This window comes from Amaranthus tricolor, chromosome 2, assembly GCF_026212465.1.
Source record: "Amaranthus tricolor cultivar Red isolate AtriRed21 chromosome 2, ASM2621246v1, whole genome shotgun sequence".
Lineage (NCBI taxonomy): Eukaryota > Viridiplantae > Streptophyta > Magnoliopsida > Caryophyllales > Amaranthaceae > Amaranthus > Amaranthus tricolor.
The window spans coordinates 5,267,492-5,290,749 of NC_080048.1; the positions used below are offsets into that span (position 1 = coordinate 5,267,492).

The 23,258-nt window shown below is 32.9% G+C and overlaps 1 protein-coding gene across 1 annotated transcript; it reads right to left on the reverse strand.

Moving 5' to 3' along the window:
- Positions 1-245: 245 nt before the first annotated feature.
- Positions 246-17,744, reverse strand: LOC130805118 (structural maintenance of chromosomes flexible hinge domain-containing protein GMI1). The gene is made up of 38 exons (XM_057669768.1): positions 17,285-17,744; positions 15,889-15,921; positions 15,681-15,767; positions 15,537-15,592; positions 14,847-14,930; positions 14,662-14,734; positions 13,871-13,926; positions 13,674-13,779; positions 13,482-13,550; positions 12,634-12,717; positions 12,145-12,195; positions 11,657-11,792; positions 11,095-11,156; positions 10,888-11,016; positions 10,694-10,781; positions 10,558-10,592; positions 10,168-10,243; positions 9,902-10,084; positions 9,093-9,251; positions 8,748-8,769; positions 8,546-8,663; positions 8,343-8,459; positions 7,430-7,750; positions 7,224-7,345; positions 5,941-6,118; positions 5,733-5,844; positions 5,562-5,656; positions 4,824-4,922; positions 4,497-4,563; positions 3,727-3,812; positions 3,144-3,635; positions 2,876-3,031; positions 2,596-2,751; positions 2,127-2,241; positions 1,823-2,030; positions 1,583-1,750; positions 1,186-1,506; positions 246-1,098 (listed from the first exon to the last, which is right to left on the reverse strand). The coding sequence occupies exons 1-38, from the start codon at positions 17,621-17,623 to the stop codon at positions 849-851; spliced, it is 5,109 nt and encodes a 1,702-aa protein (XP_057525751.1). The 5' UTR covers positions 17,624-17,744; the 3' UTR covers positions 246-848.
- Positions 17,745-23,258: the final 5,514 nt, after the last annotated feature.

The following is a 23,258-nucleotide window of genomic DNA, read 5'->3' on the forward strand; positions in this document are numbered from 1 at the left end:
TTGTTATTACCCATTGTAATGGTTTAATTTTTTTTTTTTAATAAAAATAAGTAATTTGTGAATCTATTTTAAATAATATTTAATATTGCTTTCACCTATTATAGTATTCAATAAGTAGTTTAATTGACAATAAATAATATCTCATCAAATCAAGCACAAATTAGTTTATTATTAGCAATTAATTTGTTATTAGCAATTTCGCTCTTATTTTATGCCTTTTTATTCTTATACTCAAATGGAATGCTCTCAAGTTCATAAATTAAAATGTGTTTTCCATATCCTTGGATGATTGATTGTGTTTACTATTAAAAATGGAGGATTCTCAATAAAACGACAATACAAATTTTGTTCAAAATTATGTTTAAATAAATCAAATATTAGGATTTTTAATCCTGTAGAAATGAAATTCAACGGGGAAAAACAAAGCAAACAGAACCGATAACATTTTCATTGTTCTTCACATACAAAAAACCGCTAGCGACAATATCAATGATTTGTATGTATAAACATTTGACATTGTACGACTTAGTTACGACTTGAACTGTCAAAATGATCGATCATCAATCGGGTTTAACCCAGCAGGTTGATCATATCTAACTCGATCAACTATGACTGAACTGCACCATACACATTACATACTTCTGTACTTACAAGCTGCCTTATGTTCTTTCCCAGTGCACCAAAAAGCAGGATACCGAATAGTCGAATACGAATGCGCTTCCTATGTTCTGTACTTTGAAGCTATTCACAAAATGCACCCCTTATCCTAATCCTTGTTCGTATCCTGATACTATATACATAAATATTTAAGCTCAAAAACTACTCCAAAAGGTCCCTAGAACTACTAATCATGGCTTCAAAAGGAAGGGTGACGAACTCATTCGAGTATTCTCGAGTAGTTTAAGTTTTTGCACTATTTCTTTGTCCTCGATAATCTTCGTGTATTGATCCTTCTTTTCGTAGAATATCTTCAACTTTGCACTCCTACGTTGACTGATTACGTCGATAGCTTTCTCTGCTAAATCTATGTCCGATTTCATTTTCTCCATAACCAATTCAGGATCGCGTAGAACAATAGGGAAACAAACACCGATTTCCCTAAAAGAAACAAAGAAAAAAATTGCGTCACCTCGGGTTATAAAGTTTTAGCATACGGAGTTTATGAATGGAAAGAGTGCACTATACCCGTTTAGGAGATTGATTATGCCCTTTCCATGTATAGCACCTCCGTCTAGAGATATCGCTCCATCGGTGATACACCCGCGTGCTAATATCATGTCGATATTTGTTTTATAAACTTGGAGCTCCCTGAAGAGTCTATAAAATAAGGTTTCGCGTAGTCCATGCCCTGTGACTGTCTTAGTTTGACGATGTTCAGCAACAATGTCAATTAAATTGACAGCATAACCTAAGAAGCCATGTGGGGTCGTTCCATCTAGTAAGATCGGATTTGGTAAAGCCAACCGTCTTTGAGGATCAGTTTCTAGAACACCGCCAGCATATGTACTGTCAACTATGTTAAGTCAGCATGAATTGCATGAAATTCTAGAGTAAGTGTTTCTTATGTTGGATAAGGACTTGCCTTAAGTCCTCGAGACATATAATATGTTGACGGTGCTTGATGCGTTGCCCTAACTCACTGGCTAAGGACATGAGGACGTCTTTATACCTATCTGGCATAGTCAATGCGACATTGGATTGGCAAACGATTGCTAGCATTTGATCTTCTCCTAAATACTCCGCCAATGAACTGTGTAACGAATAAATAAGGTCATCGGGAGACAGGTTTATTGTCGAGCATACACCGAGAAAGAATATTTACCGACTAAGTTCGGGTGTTGAAACTGTTGCAAGAAGGGCAACTAAGCCAACCACATCAGCGATAAATTCAAGGTGTTGATTCTTTAGTCGCACATTCCTTGAAGCAATGCTGTATATGGACGCGGCTGAATCAACCTTCTTTTCTATTTTATCCAGCACCACTTCCTTCGGAGAGATGTGATCTAGCGCTGGCAGCAGTTCCTTGGAAGCTAAAAATGACCAAAAAAACGACAGGACGAGAGCCATGACAGTTCGTTAGGATGGTATGATTTCTCAAATAACGACTGAAATATGATTAGACTAACCTTGCAACTGCGTCAAATTTTCTTCGAGTTCCTCCTTGTGTAAGACGCACCATTTCAAGTCATTTTCTAAACATTTTATTTCAGATGCACTCCGGAAAAAATCATTTTCTATGCTCTAAAGAGAAAAAAACTAAACGCGTCAAAATGTAAACACACAGGTAATCAGTGTAACATGATTCGCTAGTTAATTCGTTTTTTGGATTCGTAATTCGCTGACCCCAAAATACCCAAAACCGACCATAATTCTCTTTTTTTGATTCGCGATTCACAAGGAGATTAGTAGATCATGTGACAGTACATAGGTTTCAAGAAACTGTTTAAATATTTAAACCATTAATCACAAAATACATTCATTACCCCAACACCATTAAATGGCTCCCACCTAGGCGAGGTTTAGGGGGTCAGATCTATACAACCTTAACCATATGTTAGTTATATAATAAAGAGATTTTTTCCGATTTGATCCTACCTCAAAGTCCATCAACAAGTCGGGTCCTGTCAAACTAATTGCACGCTCAGGAGTATAAGTATCAGCACCAGTGATCAAAGCAACCGGAGAATCGATTATGTCATCGTTAAACCCATAATTTCGATGATACTTCTCTGGAGTTTCTGCAAGAGCAGACTGAACAGAAGAATTTTACTATAAGGCCATAGTTAAACACCCGATTCACTAACTTTCTCGTAAATGTTAAAGGGATGCTAAGATAACTACAAAACAAGATAGTTATCATGCTTTCTTTCGGTACCTGCTTTTGCACTTTTGACTCTGCTAACGGGGAAACCTTTCCTGTCGCGGGAACAAAGTTAATATCTGAAGCAGAAACCCCATGGTTCAGACTTTGAGTTCGGAGGGGCAACACAACATCACAGTCCGGTTCCCTTTGAGAATTTATAATGGTAGCCTATATAAAAAAAGCGTAGGCGCTCAGTTAAATTTTGCACATAAATTAGTCAACAGTTTACCCCGAAACCAAACACAATTAATAAGAGATTTAGTATGTCCGGCCATTATACCTCCAATTCGTGAAACTCGCCTGGAGCATCAGAAACTGAATGGGGAGCAAAACTTTCATTCAGGGAATACTGTTTTGAAGCTTGGACATGAGATGTAGCACGAGGCTCTACAAATGAACTTGAGACCGAAATCTGCGAAGTGAAGCGGGATGCAATCGTAATAAAAATGAAGTAAAGAGCAAATGAATAGATGAGCCTTATGAAGAAATCTATAACCTGAAACTTCAACTGTAGTTCTGCGTGATGGGAGTGAGAAGCCTTGATGAAAAAACATCCATCTTTATACGGAAGAGTAATTGAAGGAATAATGCATCGTCCGTGCTTAAAGGCATATCTTATCGATTCAACGCCTCCAAAGTCTGACATTATTCTAAGTGTGTGAAATGCGTATTTCTCTGAATCATGTACGGTTGTATCAACAGTTCCGATAGAATCAACAACTTCAAAGGATAGGTCTTTTAGAGTTGACCCAGGTTGACAAACTTCAGGGACCTTAGACCAGAAAAATCACTGAAGACATCAGAATTGAAAGGTGGGGTGGGGAGAAAAGACTTCTTTCATTAAAAAGCAAAGTAGAACTAACCATTGTCGCCAACCTCAGTTGACGCATTTCAACTTGAAACTTTTTGTAAGCAATGGTCTTCTCATTAGAAATGACGGTAAGGGACACTAAAAAATCATGATATCAGCAAATGACATCGTTAATCATCACAATCATCATCATACATGGAATATCCCAATAATAGAATCTATGAATAGGGGGCTGGAGAGGGTTGGATGACAGTAGACCATAGCCTTATCAAAACAGATAAGGAGGTCGCGGCCAATGAGACCCTTGGCTGAAACTAGTTAACAAACTCTACGAGCTTAAAGAGCCATTTTATTAAAAGAAGAAATATTCTAGACAGTACTATCTCATGATTATCAACCAACATAGCGGAAAATATTGCTCATATCACAGCACTGCAAATGTATGGCAAAGATTACGAGTTTAATGCAATCGAAACGTAGGATAAGACAATTGCGAAGATATCTACTTTGACCGAGAAAGACGTTTCGTGGCCGTTACCATGACTGCGACCGAAACTTGCATTTTTTAACTATACAACAATGCATACATATAAAATGGCTAATCTAATAGTAATACTATTATCTTTTTCGGTGAGAATACCATTATAACCATAATACTTGGTAATTGCAACTTTGGGCTATTCGGTCTAGGGATGCAAAAAGCATGTACTATTTTGCGATATTGGTTTCCTTTTCTATAACTCATTGCATCAGCGATGATCATACTACTAAAGAGAGTGGAATCTAATTGGACCTAAAAGTCATAAATATTAAAGTCTTTACCTGGATTACCATAACTTCCAGTGACCCTCAAAAGGTCATTAAGATCAATAAAGCCATCATCATCAACCTGTAACCAAAAAAGAAGTGATAATCTCAAGTGCAAGTCAACCAAATTCCAAGAGCTTGCCAAAAAATAATCAACAAACAATTTAAAATTTTTTATGAAGGATCGAAAATGGTATGGAGTATAATAAATTCCCATTTTCATAATCAATACAATCCATAGATATTGTGCAAACTATAATAAGGTACAAAAACCTTATGAACCATGAGAATGCCATTAAAATAAACATGTTCAAAGCAAGATGTTAAGTAGAAGACCGGAACCTTTCGCTTTCGACCAATCTCATCCATGAAAGAGAAACCATAAAGGTCAAGCTCTATTTCTGTGCCCCCTTGCACATGATTATGATGTCTATCTAGCACCTGAAAATAATTATGCCAAAATCATCTACAACCCTACATATGTAAAACAATACCATATTCTTTCTTCTATGCATCTGGTCATAAATTGAATATAGTGTAGTGCTACATCGAAAGCGTGCAAAACAATTCAACAACATCGGTGAAGTCTTTAGAATTTCAAGAAACTCTTCCTTACCTTATCTGTATAACAAAGAAGCCATGAATCATAACAAAGTTCCTAGAGATGACTAGCCTGATGAGCTTCCTAAACCACAATTGTCCATGGAAATTGCTTCTATTCTAGTTGTTAAATAAACACTAAAATAATTTCTTCCGCAAATAATTCAATAAAGGAGGTTTCATATTCAAAGATCTGAAGTCAAAACCCCATAGATTCCTCGTATACTTGCCTTCTGTTTTACTAAATAATGCTACATGTTACAATACCATAGGTGTTTTAGTTAGATATATCTTTTAATTCAATGCTGCAGTTAGTGACATCATAAAGACATTAATAGAAAATCTATTTAAAAGCCATTTGATATCCATGCGATCAAATCATGAAATAAAAGGAAATGCGGTGGTTACATAGATGGTATAATGGGATTTACTATGGAAATATTTGGAGCAAAACAACTTTCAAAAAACTTAATTATATACCTCCAGTCTCATGTCGTAAACCACCTCATTGGGAAGTAATTCTTTGCCTGACTCTGACATATGGAAGCGGACAAAATGTGGAGGTCCAGGAAAAACTGACATAAAGACTAAATTTGTTATTGCCAGAAAGATAAAGACTTGAACACTGATATCAATACAATGCAAAAGTACCTTGACATGGAATGCTTAAAAATGGCTTTTTATCATTAGGCTGAGACAAAGCCAATGTGGCTTCATAACTTGGGCGAATATTGTCTAATTTATCAGTAGTTATCCGTGTATTCTGAAAATAAAAATTATAATAAAATAAAATTCTACATGACAATCAAAGTGGCTGCAAGATCAGCTCAAATTTGTACAACCAAAAGGTTTGACATACCGAAACTTTCATATGAGACTTATCTATTGAAAGTTCCACCTTTGTGCTTCTCTTTGGGGAAAGCACAATGCTGTTGGAAATCAACTGGAATTCTATCTTTGGGGTAACTTTAAATGGAATGATATTGTCATATCCATCATATCGTGCAATTGACAATGATGGGAAAGAAGAACCTACGCTGTAGATAGAACAATGCACTATCAGATTCTGCCGGCTGCCATGGTTGTCATAGATGAAAGTCAAATTTCATTTATTTCGGAACTCGATCCACTGCTCTCGAGGAATTATCGCTAACAGGCAAAAACATTGCAAGTAAAGGAAGAAAGAATGATACAAAATTCGAAGACAACAAATGACGAGAGGATCAGAGGAGATGACAAATAGACATGTATAACCATATAAGTACAGTAGAGCAAACATACAAATATGTGGTCCAATCCACTATTTAAGATTCTTATGGAAAGATTAAAGCTTCTTGGGAGAATAACAGCATGCAAATTACAAAATTATAAGTACTAACAGTGAAGCATATAAATCTTCCACTTAACAAGGCTCATACAGAGAATGGGTGAAAGGTTTTTTTTTAGAGAGGTTTGATGCGATTATTCAAGCTAAGAAAACAACAGAAAAGTGGAGAATGGTAAGTTCAACATACAACCCCGAATCCCACTCTTTCTCCCGAGGGGGAGGCTCAAATCTTGCTAGTTGCTACAGTCATGCATACTAAAGACTGTATATATGCAGTGACAAAAATCAATCAATTATGTATGAAAGGCATGGCCTGAGTGATGTATGGTAGCAGTTCACTTCAACTTCAACATGTCAAAAAGTCAAATTTGTATACTTAAGTTTAAGATTAGTGGAGAGTCCTTTATTGAGATGGGGCCATAAATTTATAGTTCTTGAGTTTCAGATTGTAATGGACTATATTAAAACGACTCATTAAATCGTGTACACTTCTTATTAATGTGAAATTGTAACTAATGATTGCTTCCAAATTCCAACGGTCAACCAAAAGGAACCTCTTTTGTTATCACTAACAAGGGTAGGGTTGCATACTTTTGACCCCCTCCAAACCCTTGCCTAAGTGGGAGACACTTAATGGCATTGCGGATAACAAACTTTAGTTGATTTGAAGGTTCAATGCATATATCTTATAAATTTTCCTTCCTTTTCATGTCAGCAAAACCCAAATTAGTGCACATCAAACATGGGTGACACAGAAACTCAGTTACTCCTTAAAAAATCTGGATAATGAGGGGCATCCAAGATTGGGGGTGTACCTCACACTCAATGGCACATTGTGGTCATTTTTTGAGAGTTCCCAGCGTTTGACATTCGGCGACGCATTGACTTTTACAACTTTTTCACACTCAATGGCACATTGTGACGCAGCAGATTTTTTCTGTAGGGAGACAAATCCTAATGTATTAGCATTTAACAGCAAATATAGGATGCAAAATAGCTAGAGAAGGAATTTGGCACTTACTATTCGGAAGGAGAATGTATACACCCCAGATTTTTGAAATAAACCCAGGATGGAGCTTATTGAAAATATATACAAACCATGGTATCCTTTACATGACGAACTTGTAACAGTTCCTGAAAAAATTTGGTCTATCTTGGTGGATTTTCTAGTTGCAGCCTTAAATGTTAAATCCAGGGACATCTCAAAATGGTCCCTCAAAATGTATTTTTGATCCAAGTCATTAACACTATGACTTGGAACAAAATTTGAAGGCCGTAGAACAGCTACGACTTCTGATGGACGTAGTGACCCAGCATAAACTGAAGCATCTGTAGGTAATGCCTGGAATGCAATGCATAAACAAAGTAAGATGTTGTTAACTATATAGAATAGAAAAAAGTTGTGAGCTTAATATGTATCGATGGACATCATTGTACTCAAACTTTGCAAACCAAATAGGACAAACGCAAGTGGTGTTGCAATATTGGTGGTGATGAAAATCTTAGCCGATTCAACAAAGAACATATACCATAAAAAAGACATTAATTAAACGATGAATTGTACTCGGACACTTCATTTTGTTTCACGTAATCATGTCCGATCCTTGATTCTCAGACATTGGTATGGCACTTAGACACTTCATTTCAGGCGTAAAATTGAATATTTAGATTTTAGGCGTAAAATTGAACATTTAGATGTATCTGATACTTGGACACGTATCAGTATCCAACATCAGTACCTGAGTCCAAGTAACATAGATTGTAACTAGTTCACTTTCTAGAAAATCTCTTGTATGTTCTCATGGATGATAAAGATTGCTTTATATATCTAGGAGCTCTTCACAATTAAATGCAAAAAAAAATAATCTTTTCCTATGATTTCTAACCCATCACAAAAAAGGTCAAAATATTAAACAGCTAAACTAATTACGTACCCCGTCAATACCCAAGAATTTGCAGTGTTCTTTTCCTAATATTTGAATTGATGAAGGAACTTTCAGACTCAGCTTGTTAAGTTGGTTGTTCCATTCATTGTCACTAACAGCAGTACACTACAAGGAAAAGAAATAATAGGAATTAGTAGACATACTGGAGATTAGTGACGAAAAAGAAACTATATATGGGAAAGCACCCTAACCTTTCCCGAATCTATCACCATGATGGGCAGAGATATAGAGTTTCCAAGTTTTAAGTTTGGACAAGAATCGTTTGAAACTGTGAGCACACTACCATCTCCATCCTCAACGCCAAGTGGCCTTCAAAAATCAAATATCATTAGACACAAAAACGAAGTCCACTATAAGCGAGCAATAAATATCAGTAGATAAAATTGCTCATACCGGCATATAACTCGTGCCTCTCCTGTTCATACACAAGAACAAGTCCACTGTTAGTGAGCAGCAACACATAAGAAAAGATCACAATATACATGATAACTATTTGCAACATATCATGCATATTATAGAATGATATAACTCATGTTAATTGGACTCGGGTACTGATGTTGGATACTGGTACGTGTCCAAGTGCCGAATACGTCTAAATATTCAATTTTACGCCTAAAAAGAAGTGTCAAAGTGTCATACCAATATCCAAGGATCAAGGAACGAACACAGGTGCGTGAAGCAAAATGAAGAGTCCTAGTAAAATAGGATATAACAATGTATATAGCCAAAATCACTTACCGCCAACATTTTCTTCAATGCCTTCGAGTAAAAAATACTCTAATGTTGCAAAAATGTTGTTCTTATGACAACCAGGCCCTGCACCTTTGAGAATCTTTACTTTTCGTCCTCTATTCCAAGATTTTCCCTTCCGACTGATAGCTTTATGAACCCTCCAAGCTACAACCATAAAAGAAAAGCTCATTGACATAAAACCGCGACATCCACCAAAAATGACTCCCTCTTGGACTTTTTATGGTCTCCGAGATAGAGCATCATCATTATTTTTCATGCTTGTACAGTAGTCATATATAAGCCAAAACTTTGACACTTTAAATTGTTATACATTATACAATAATACTTTTCTTGGAAAATCAAACAACAGTACTATCATATAGCAAATTAATGAGCAAAATAGATAAGAGTTTTAGCTAAAAATCAACTTGTTTTGGGACAAAGGCAATAACCATTTCTCATAAACAAAATAAAGCAACTTCAAACCCGTTCACCTCACCCTAATTTTACATTTTTCTGCATGATAAAAAAAGTTCAAAATTCTTTTAAAATATTCACAAAACGATTATTGTTGTCCTGAAAACTTTAAGAAAATCCACTTATATTCGAACAACAAATAAATTCTTGAGTAAGAATTAATTTGTAATTTAGACTAGTTGTAGAGCAATACACCATCAAAGCATGAAACATCAGATGACTTATTTCCTTATTCCACGTTGGTGAGTAATAGGGTAAACAGGAAAAGTATAGGATAAAGATAGAGAAGATAGAACGAAAAGAAACCAGAAGGAAAAATAAAAGACAATATACTGTACCACCAGATGATATGCCCAGTTCTTCTATGTTAGATGCATCAACAATCACATCGGGTTCATCAACACCAAGGTTGCAATCGTCATCGTATTTACTATGCATCTGGAGAATCCAATCTTGATACTCCCTTTCCAGTCGTTGCAACGTCAATTCCTTTCCGCATCTTGAAATCTGAACCTTAACCACTACAAGAATTTTACAATTAAAATGTATACCTTACGACCAAAAACATTTTCACAGCATCAGAAACACAGACGAAGAAAGTCACCCTTTTCTCTCGAAGAAATTTCAGCCCCCAAATCCTTCAATGCTTTAGTAAAAGGGTGATGAGGCGCTAGATCAGTCTGAAACAACAAACATTTGATATTGAGGCTTTAAAAACATGGTACAACAATTACCAGTTTATACCAGTGAAACATTATTCACTAGTTATTTCGCCTTTTAAATTCGCAAATCGCTCAAAATAACTCAAAAATAGTCTAAAACCAAACATAATTCGCTTTTATTGATTTGCAATTCGCGAGGTATCTAGCGGATCATGTGACACTGGTTATTACTTTGTAGTATGATAACTATGCATCGAAACACGTCTGTTATTTTACAACTTCAATGTGAAAAAAACTAAGATATGATGCATCAAAACACGTCTGTTAAATACCTTGGAAGGTATTGGATTAAAACCAGCATCAGTATCTGCAATATTAAAAGTTTCATCAAAAGACGAACCGAGAAACAAAGGGTAGTCCAAACTTATAACATTTAAGAGAGGATTTATGTAACTCGAGCAATCTTACCGATGAAGCATTTGACTCTTGAGGAGCATTCCCTCAATGTGTGAGCATTGCCTCCCCTCTTAATGGGTTGCATAAAAGGTAGCAGCCCCTATACCGCACAATATAAGAGTTGACACGGCAATATAATTATCAAAAAACAACAATTTTGAAGCACGCACTAAAGCACAAAAAAGCCGTTTTGATCACCAACTAACCCAGCGAGCTTCAGGAAGCAGACGACCCAACCGCCTGATGGATATACGGCTGAAGGTTGTAAAGTCTTCTTTAATTACAAAACCATCAGAATTCAGTTTTTCCAAAATTCTTTCAATATTCTCCTTGCCCTGGAGAGAAGATTCAAGCATAATAATTTTAGGATCCTATTGAAAAAACTAAAATCTATGCTAACCGAATTCCTGTACCTCAGTAATGGGAAAGTAAACACACTTCAGGCGCGCGTTTCCTTCACAAACAGCATTTACACCTAAAAGCAGTCATAAAAGAAGTTAGTCGTCATTATCATCATCATACCCGGTATATCTCGCTCATTAGATATGTTCAAAACAAATCCAACCTTGTAACCGTACCCGATTTGACCCGACTTCAAAAATGATTTACAATTATGTAAAAGACAATATAGACACAAAATCCGAATTCAAAATGACCCGAAACACCTAGCCCAAAATCAACCTGGTGACCCGAATGAACACCTCTAACGCTCATGGAAGGCATGATCAAGGCCTGGGGAGGGTTGAGTGACGACAGATCATATCCTAATCAAAAGAGATAAAAGGTTGTAGTCGTAAGAGAAGTTAATGAAGAGCATAAAATAGTGAAGAGTCAACAGGATCAGAAGGAAGTCTCTCTTGATGAGAAAACACCAAACTATCTCGGGGAAGAGTGTATGTGACTTCAATGTTTTAAAACAGGTTTTCTAAAACAGATTATTCAAAATGCTGAGAAAGATAGTGTTCCAAACTTAACCTGAAGATTTAGATGCATCCTTGTCTTCTTCAATAGACAAATGAAGGTTAATAACAAAGTCTGGGCCATTACAAGAATTCAAATTCGTCACTGCCACTTCACCACCTTCAATTTCAGCTAAATTGGTGTCGTTAATCTGCAAATCCAAGGTCAGTGGAAAAGGCACACCAGTAAGCATCTGAATAACCTCAAATACAACGAAAATACAAGGTCATTTTGACCACCATGAATGACCATAACAAAAATAAACATGTAGCAATAGAGCTGACATGAATTTAGACACTGTTAAAACGAAGAAATATAGAAAAATACAATATAGCAAATAGATTCATGAACGATCAAGAACTTTCAAATAAGAATTTTTGTCAAAAACAAAACTAGAAAATTAGCTTTTTTTACAGAAGACACGATAAAAAAACACTTTGCATCAACTGCACAAAAATGCCGCTCACAGAACCTCGAAAAGATAAGAGAATTCAGTATGAAACCTGGAAGTCCACCAATGTTGTAGTCCTCCCTGACTTTGAAATCTCGTCACACTGCACAAAAATGCCACAGCAATATTAAACCAAGATATAATCGTAAATCTGTCGCGGAGAATACAACTAATGTGACGTCAGGACAAAAGTTCTTTTTCTAGTCAAGCATGTTTGCAATATCCCGCAAACGTTTGAGCAAGTTGAGGAGTTAAGACTCATGAGTGAGAGAATATGTTTCCAAGACATGAATAGATTACTGAATTCCCAACATGAATGGATTTTCAATTGTGAATGATTTTCTAATAGCACTTTTTGAAGCCAACTAAACACATCGTCAACTTCAATATCGACTTCTTAAGTAACCATGCCAAGAGAAAGATAAAAATATTTTCAAAATCCAAAAGAGGAAGGGAATATTTCTCGCACATACAAAATTATAATGCTCGTGCAATTAGAATCATAAGTTTTTATCTTAAAGAAGGCCAAACATGGGCATACCTGAATGTAAGGAAAATAAATATCCTTGAGTTTGCACTGAAGTTGGTATATATCGGGTAGTTTCAACTTAGGCTTCATGACAATCTGCAGTAGATGAGGATCAGAAGTCAGCACAGCTGATAACAATGCTCATGCCACCATAATTGTAAAATCTAAAAATCTAGATGTTCTAGACGTAATGCACATCTATAAAGGAATTGGAAGGCAACGACTTTTCAATGTATGTATTTCATCAAACCCAGTTTTGATAAGGGTTCGATTTTCACCATCTACATGAAGATCAATTCTCCTTCTCCCTCGTGCCTAGAGGGAATTATCCTTGCCCCAGTATAAAAAACAAAATAAATAAATTGGCTCATTGAATTATGTGCACTTATAATGTATATGAACTAGTAAGTGATATTTTCTACCAGGATCAGTAAAAAAAACCTCTTTGTGATAACTTACAAGGGTTATATTGCGTACAGCCGACCCCTCCAAAACATCGCCTAAGTGCGAGCAACTTAATAAAGCGTGGTAATAGAATGTTTGAACCAACAAAAAGCATCTGATAGATCATCATGCGGCTTGTAATAATAGAAACAAAATACTATTAAACTCAACAAGATAACTAGGATCTCTAAACCTATAGAAACGCACAAAACTAACACTTAAGGAGGAAAGAAAAAATTAACGTAAGTCCAGTGAAAGATTTTCGAAGCAATGTTGATGACATCTTAAATAATACTTGTATATTATTTTTTTCGCTGAAGTTCCATTAGAGGATGTTGCTTTGATAACAATCAACAGATCACACCAAGGAGAAAACTGTAAAGGCCTCAAAGGAAGTCGACATGCACATAAAGTACCTTTGTAAAACTACCATGAGGGGATAATTCATTCTCCGTGTCTGATGGATCTCGGATTCCACCAGCAGCCTGAAGAAAATAACATTGTCTGAGAAACTAAAATGAGTTCTAATGCAAGAACATCTTGTTTAAGGAAAAAGGGTGCACGATCAATGGCCTTAAAAAGCTCACATACAAAAGAAAATGTAATACCTTCCAGTTAAGATCAGAACCAGATCGTTTAAGTAAAGCTTCCCTCTCCAAACGAAGCCAATAAACTTTCTTAGACTCCTCGGTTTTTGCAGACACTACAGCATGCCTACAAAAGGAACAGAATTCAGAGAGAACGCAAACCACGTTATACGACCACTGCAACAGGTCAGTCTATCAATAGAAGATTATAATCATACCTTCCTAAATGCATAGAAGCAATTGTACCACCGTATCCAAACATCCCAAAGTTAGGCTACAAAGAAAAGAAAAAAAACTATTCAAAAACAATGTCAAGTTCCATAGTAAAAATTCCCATGTTTCTCACAAGTATTCAAGGTCTCCTAGCAGCAATATCACAACTAAAGATGAAAATAAAAATTTTCAGCTTTTAAGTGATATAAACAACATAGTAAATTGACCACATTCCTCTAGTCCTCCCTTCGAAGGGAGAGCAGGTATGGATTATCTGTCACCTTTCCTCACCCAATCCCTGTTTTCGAGCGCGATATTGGGTTGATGATAATGATGATGATGAAACAGAATAGTAAATCTAGGCCTTGTATAATAAAGAGGGAAATTATATATTCAAACGCTTAGGGTCTTTAAGCATTATATATATCCTCTAAAATGAAATTACTTCATAATTTTAAGATAACTTACATATATAACAATGGATCTTATATCTACTTTTCACTAAATATTTCAATATTTAGCTTTTTATATACACATTTGGGTTGTATATATCATTTACCTTAATGGAATATGCTCAAATTGCTTATGCAAGTAGTAAACTCCATGTATTATGAACATCATAGAATAAAATGATTTTATGGTTTTTATGTTTTATAGGAGCATTCTTTGTTAGACAAAAGGGGAAAGAGATACTAACAAATATATTATCACTTCCAAAGGCAAGCTTGTTTTTTTTATAAAATATGAGTTCAAATATAGTTTCCACTAGATTGGATCAAATATATTTTTACATTACCACGAGAAACGGAGGTCTTCCGCCAATAGCAAGTTTTTTGGATGATCGGTGAACGGAAGCACCCATTTTTCCCCTGACAAGGAGCAAGATTAAGAATCAAAAGGATTATCTATAATATAGGTACATATAGCCAGGAAACAAAACCATAAAAGACCACAATTCGAAGATGGACATTCTGAATATACCACTTCACTATTGAATGCTCATCACTTCCGTCCATGCCAGGCCCAGAGTCGAATATGGAAACCTCATCCTCGTTAACCTCAACTCTGCAAAACAAATTGTCTTCGGTGTATCAAGTAGCCAAACAACATAAGTAAAAAGTTCTATGATCCATTATGCAGTTACTGATTCAAAGATTCAGCAAGCGGCAAGCAGCAAGGAGCATATACTGCATAAGCGCCAAGTAGCGACATCTAAATTGCTGCTATTTATCGACTGAAATAATCGTTGAGCCGATGAAAAAGAAAGGATATGATTCAAACCATACCAAATACAGATTATAAAACTAGAAAGGCAAATACTGTTGGGGGTTGTGAACTTGCATATAACCCTTGGTGAGTAATCCTACTAATACCATATGGTTTTGAGAAAGAGTTAACTTATCATGTGTTGTATGCAAGTCAAAGCTCATTACCCGTTGGTTTTTGGGCCTGAGCCCACGGGTGCACCGTGGTGTGTCCACACAAGTAGGCCAATGGGGTGATCATGTGACGAATTGTCATGGCCTATAAGAACTTGTCACCAGAAATGGCCACCAGTATTATGATGACCATTTTAGATATTGAATCACTCACAAAGTCACAAATATGTTAAGATACACATCCCTGGAATAGCAGAAGACTATATATACCGAGAACAAAAGGAGAATTAACCTTATCAGCCTCCTTTCGCCTTTGCCATTAGACCACACTGCCTGCAAGGAATTGTCCTGCCAAAACAAATGCATTTATGCAATCAATACACCAAAAAACCGAATGTGAACCATCTCATTTCTGATTCAAATCGCGACAACTTACAATCAAATCAGCCAGGGCAGTCTCAAATGTGTAATCATCTGGGAGCTCGGTCAACAAATCGGTATCTGGGGTTAAATCCCACATGTTCTGTCAAACACCCAAACAAAATATGAAGGGGAACAACAAAAGTAAGCAATAAGCTGATCAATTCAATGGTAAAACGGCCAACAACAATGAGCATATGTTCGAGAAGTCGAAATTCACAAACCTCGAAGGTATTAATCGAGTGATGAGCACCATCCTATGCAAGAAAACATTAGCAAATAAGTTAACACAATTAGGCTACGAAAGTACATAATCAGTTGACACAATGCTGTGATTACAGTTTACACAGTGAACACCATCAAAAGTGACAAAAGGGCAAGTATTCAATCAGCGATGCGAAAATAACATTCCATTAACCCAAAGCCATTGGTGGCTCGGGCTCCCATCTAGGCGAGATTTAGGGTCAAGTATACACAACCTTTTATCCTCATTATTATAACAAAGATGTTGTTTTCTGTTGATCTTTGGTATCAAATATAATGTCACTTTGCATATATAAAAAAGTCTCGGTGATTTAATAAGTATTTTAATATAGTCCATTATAGTCCGATTATATCCACAATGGAATCCCATTCAATGAGCCATGAAACCTAAAAATACTTCAGATAAACAATTTCAAAGTGCAATAAACTAATATAAAAGAACATTTAGAATAAAGACCACTCCATGCTTATACTCCCCTGAACATATCAAAAGACACTCCACCATAATATAAAAACAAGGCCGCATTTTATCAAGTCGTCCGCGTTATAAAGGGTTTCAAAACAACAAACCGATATTTCTTGCATTGTTATTAAAAAGCCAGTTATGGAAAGCATCAAGGGATATGTTATGGTTGCAACTGATATTTAGGCGTTATGATAACGGCATTACACTCGTTACCTCAACACCGTTTTAGCACCGCGATTGTGACCACTACCGCATTTTTACACTCTGCCCTCAACCCATAAAAAGGTACTAACTTTTATGAACATCACTCACAGCTCTACCAAACCATTGATAGACCCAGATGTCAAACAAGGGAGAAAACATTTACTCCAACAAACAAGAAACATATAGGAGTAAGGAAGTAAGCACAAAACCAACATGCTAAATACTTCTACCTCAAATAACAATAAAACTTTAGAAACCCCTTGAAAAAAACAAGTCATTTTTCATGTTATGAATAAAATAATAGTATAAATGTACAGATGTGATGTATAAAAGAGAAAAAACACTACGGATTTGGTTTAAAATATCACTATTTTATTTCCTTTTAACTTTCCAAAAAAAAAAAATTCTCCCAATCATCTTTTGGAAAGGGTAGAAATAATAGCGAGAATCGAACTCATTGTTCCTCCTTAGAAAAGTTTTATATGATTCAACTTAAACAAGACTCGACTCTCAACTTAATCAATTTTAATCATACTAACATTGATGAATACTTTTACCCTCAAACCATAAACCCCACCCCCCCACCCCAAAAAAAAAATAGCCTTCAACCAAAACAAATCACCCAAAAGATCAAAAGCCATTAAGCAACACTTATAGTAAACAGTAATTTAAGTAAAGAGACTCACAAAAAGTGTCAAAATATGAGTTTTGTTAGGCATAAACTTATCAAAACATATTTGATTCCGGTACCGATTACCCTTAATATCTTGTAAATACAACTCCTTATGATCCCATAAAACCTTTCTCATGGGTTTCAAACTCTGTGTTTGCCTCAAAACAATGAAGCATTTTTCCTTAACTTTATGTATGAATGATTCTAAAGACATAGAATCTTTTGGGTTCCTTCTAATCACATCAACAGTAATTCCATTTGGTAGAAGAACATGAAATTTGTACACTTTATCAGTTTCATCACCATAATTAGTGTTTTCTTCAGTATGAAACTTTCTCCTTTTACCATTCATTTTTATTGTAGTCTATTAAGTTAATTCTAAATGAAATGTTGGAAGATGAACAAACAGATTTTGAAGAGAAAAGATGAGAACTTTGAAAGGGTGCATGTAAAAAGATGGAGTAGTAGTGTTATTGAATGTTGAGCAAGAGTACATAGTGCTTGGGTGAGGGTGCCAATTTGTACAATCTTCCACGTGGAGTAGTGTTCTTGGGTGCAATTTGATTTTGGAATGGAGATGTGACAAAAGAGGTCAATATTTGGAGTTGATGGATTGATGCCAAGTAATGAAGAGAAAAAAAAATAAAAACTAATATTAATAATACAACTTTTTATCCATCTGCCGTGAATAAATTCAACCTTGGATCATTTTTTTTAATAGCTGGTCTTGGACGAGACGGTCTCATAATGAGACCGTCAATTTGGGCCGGCCCAATTTGCGCGTGTATCAATCTCACATGTTTTCTCCCGTTTTTTTCATTTTCTGGACATTTTTCAATTTTAATGTATTAATTTTGACCTTAAAGGTATCAATTTCAACTTAAAGTAAACTTTAAACAGATCAATTAACATAAAAAAAAATTTATTTGGACCTATTTGTGATCAATTTTGACGTTAAACTGATCAATTTCTACCTAAATATGGTTCTGTTTCTCAATTTGAGAATAAAGTTAATAAAATGGTATTATTTTATTATTCTATAGATGAATTTTAAACAACAATAAATGGTCAATAACACTATCAATAATAGTGTTAAAACATTGTACAATACAAGTACTTTTATTCAATGCAACATGATGGTTCTAATAGATCATAAAAGTACTTGTACTCTTTAATCATCAATCAATAATATTGATATTACTCTTTCCTCAACATGTTTATATATATATATATATATATATATATATATATATATATATATATATATATATATATATATATATATATATATATATATATATATATATATATATATATATATATATATATATATATATATATATATACATATATATATACATATATATATATATATATATATATATATATATATATATATATATATATATATATATATACATATATATATACATATATATATATACATATATACATATATATATATACATATATATATATATATACATATATATATATACATATATATATATATACATATATATATATACATATATATATATATACATATATATATATACATATATATATATACATATATACATATATATATATACATATATATATATACATATATATATATACATATATATATATACATATATATATATATATATATATATATATATATATATATATATATATATATATATATATATATATATATATACTTTAAATACTAAAAACACCTATATGACAATCACTAAACCTTATTTGACATATCACAATCACCTACTACACATACTAAAAACCTTTACTTTATATATCATGAACACAATTGGTATTTTTATTAGATGAAATATGCAATTTGTTGAGTCATAATAGTCATTTTTACTAGTGGAAGTAAGTATTATAATGGCTCACAATATATATTTTACATGTACAAGCAGGTACTAGGATAGTTTATAGTAAATGTTATCAATAAAAGTAGGTATTATTGAGTCAAGACTCAAGTAGTTATTTTAATGAATCAAGTAGGGATTAATGGTGTGTCAAGTAGGGGTATATGGTTGTCAAGTAAATATGAACGGTATGTTAAGTAGGGGTTTAAGGTATGTAATGTAGTGGGTTTATGGTATATGAAGTTAAGTTTTAGGGTATGTCAATTAGTGAATTATTATATGTCAAGTAATGTTTTATAGTATGTTAAGTAGGGGTTTAGAGTCTGTCAAGTAGGGTTTTATGTTATGCAAGTAGGGATTTGAAGTGAAGTATGTCAATGAAAATCAAAACAAAGGAAGTAAGATTTTGGCCAATGAAATAAAATAGTTACTTGAGAAATAAATGAATAAAAATCAAATCAGGCTGAGCAAAAAGTAAAATCACACATGCAGAATGAAACAAAATTCAATTTGGATAACAAACGCTTTCACAATTGTAAATTAAAGGTTTAAATTGTTCTAGGTTTAATAATGAAGGAAGTCCTTAAAATAAACTCTAATTGAATCATAACTTAGTTTTATTTAGTAAATTTAATGGTTAAAATTAAATTGAAGAAGGAAGATAGTCATGAATGGTTTTGATAGAGAAAAGAGAGAAAAGTCATGGAGGGTTTTGATGAAGAAGAAGGAGAAAAATAAGGGTTTTTATGTTTTTTAAAGTTTTTTTTTTTCCTTTTTTTAATCAATTAATTGAGTTGGACAAATTAGAAACGTCTCTCAAATAGCCTATCTCATTTAAGAATTTTTGTAATAATTAAGGTTATTTGGTCACATGGGCATGGGATCGTCATAGTCCCGTATCTTATTGAACCCGTCCCAAACTCAAAAGTAATTCAATCCTAATTTTAGAATTTAGGTCCGAGTTTTTAAGATCTAATAGATTTGAATCCGGGTTTGAGTCCAAATAAATAATTGAGTTTGTGTTTAGGTATAATGTCTAAAGACTCAAATCCACTCTTTAGACCTATTTAAAACCTAAACCTACCAGATCCAAACTATTTGACCCATTACTCAGCGGCTCAACCCAAAATCAAATTTGAACTCATTCTAGAATTGTTTATATTCATTTGGACTAACTTATTTACAATTAATATACTCATTTTAGAAGTAATTAAACTTCTAAAATGTAGAAAAGTAAGAATGAATAATTTAATTAAACTTATTAAGGACCTATTATGGATCTATTTATAATCATAATTATTAAATATGGCATTCTTGTCTAGGTCTAAAATTTTTAAACCCTAAGAGTCCTGGACTAGATCCAAAATAATTAATGGGTCTAAACTCTCATTCCTCATATAGTTGAACATGATCTAGACTAATCATACTCTACCTATGACCATCCCTATATGAAAATAGGGCATATATGTGTATTATACTTTCTCGTTTTTTTATAGTTTTTATAGAAGTATTTGCGTAGTAACTATATTTATCAAATAATATTATCTTGCATGTTTATTAAGTACCTTTGAGATTGACACAAAGTGACAAGGGGATTTTGGTAAGTTATTAATTTTTAGTTGAAGAATAAGATAAATAATGACAGCTAAATGAAAGAAATGTCTGATTTATCATTTATGAATGAGATCGAGAAAGAATGAAATTTTAAAAATAGGTAAGATCACAATCAAAAAAGAAAATTTTGCAAAATTAAAGACACAAATAAAAATGAAAAGTGTATATATATATATATATATATATATATATATATATATATATATATATATATATATATATATATATATATATATATATATATATATATATATATATATATATATATATTTCAAATTGAATATGTTAATAGTTAAATTATGACATATAAATTGACCATTGATGTTTTATGATCTAACTAAATTTTGAATGTATAAGCTTCAATTGTCGTTTTCAAAATAAGTATTCAATGTCTATAAAGATATTGTATAAGTTTTAGTTTAAATTGAATATGTTAATAGTTAAATTATGACATATAATTTGACAATGATGTTTTATAATCTAACTCAATTTTGAATTTCTAATCTTCAATTATCGTTTTAAAAATGAGTATTCAAATTGTATAGCATTTAGTTCAAATTAAATATGTTAATAGTTTTAACACTATTATTGATTTTTTTATTGATTACTCATTTGTTGTTTGAAATTCATCTATAGAATAATAGAATAATATTATTTTATATAACTTCGTCCTAAAAATTGTGAAACAAAACCATATTTAGGTAAAAATTGATCAATTTAACGTCAAAATTGATCACTTATAAGTTCAAATTGAAATTTTTTACTTTAATTGATATGTTTAAGTATTACTTTACGTTGAAATTGATACCTTTAAGGTCAAAATTAATAAATGCTCAGTAAAATGAGACAAAAAATAAGTGGAAAATAAAAACGAATGATTAAAATAAAAAGAGAGTAAAATTTGTGATTAAGATTAAAATAAAAATAATGTGACCAATTGCCAAAACAAAAATATAAAATTAGTAGGATAAATCAAAATAAAAAGTGGAGCAAAATTAGAGGTAGAAAGTTATCTTTTTGCAACTTCATTTTATGTCCATTGTTAGGTGATAAGTTATTGGTTTATTGCTTATATATTGGGTAATCAAGATATTGACATCTTTTATTATCCCATTTTTTCCAAAATAAATTTTGTCTACCACAATATTGTTTCATCAATGATGGTAAATAATGCCATGCGTAAGGTTGAGGGTATGTTTTCTTTCATACTATTTCACAAGTATATAACAAAACTATTTTCTTATCATAATAAAATTTTTTTTTTCATATATGAGAAAACAAAACATGCTCAAATTGTGACAAGACTTAATTTTCATGAATCGTGAAAAAGCTAGAGGTTTGAAGTCTACAAACCAAAAAAATATGTTTGAATTTTTTTTTTTGATTTTTTTCTAAAAAGTTAAAGTCACAGAAACTATAATTCATTGATTTAAACTTTTAAAATAAATAATTATGAACAAATACTAAAAAGTTTAGCATATTCAAGTTTGTTTGTAGAATTGTATAATCTGACAATTCAATTCTATTGAATATTGATTGGATCCTATCTCTCTACATTCCAAGTAGCCTCCCAACCATAACAAATATTTTACAATAATAGGGAAAAGATTAAGGATGATTGTAATATCCTAGATTTTCGGATTCTTTAGAAAAAAATATTGGTTATCATCACAAGTTGATTCAACCTGATATGCAACATGCTGCAAGCGGAATAAAATTTAATAAGTTTTTTAAAGGTCATGCGAAATTTTAAAAATTATGATATTTTTCTAACAACTTTATATTTTTAAATATATACTTCATAATTTAATATAAATATCCTCAATTCTTCAAAGTCCTGTACAATTAAATATGTTAAACATGCTCAAAACCTCATACGTTGCACCTGCACACCACATTGTTGCTCCTCCATCAAAGCCAACTTCAACAATATAAGTCCACTATCCACATTCCACACATATGCAACAAAGTTCACACTACTACATTCATCAATCAATCATATCTCTTCAACATTTACAAGCAACTCCAATCAAATTTACGATCAAGCTAGTCAAAATTATTTGGCAAATGACTATTAGCAGTAGTTGTTAATTGAAATTATTTACTGATTTGAATAGCGGAAAATATTAAACAAAAAATTATAGTGATTCAACATGTATTTTGTTCCATTAAAGCATCCAAGTACAAAGCTTTTTCAATAGACTTTAATTGTAAATGTAATACAAAGCATAATGCTTGCAAAAAAAAACCCAATTACAATCCCATTAGTTTTTAAGTAGTATTGGCAACAATATTACGTTGTATGTAGTTTTTGAAAAAAAAAAAAGTTAATCTAGGTTTTTTTTTTTACAAAAAATCATTTTTATAAAGTTGTTTTTCATAATTTTTTCTAATTAAAAATTATTTTTAAAGGCTAGAAATATAAATGAATGACATTATTTATCACATAATTAAGTCAGAAAAAAAAAATACTATATCATCTAATGTTTTATC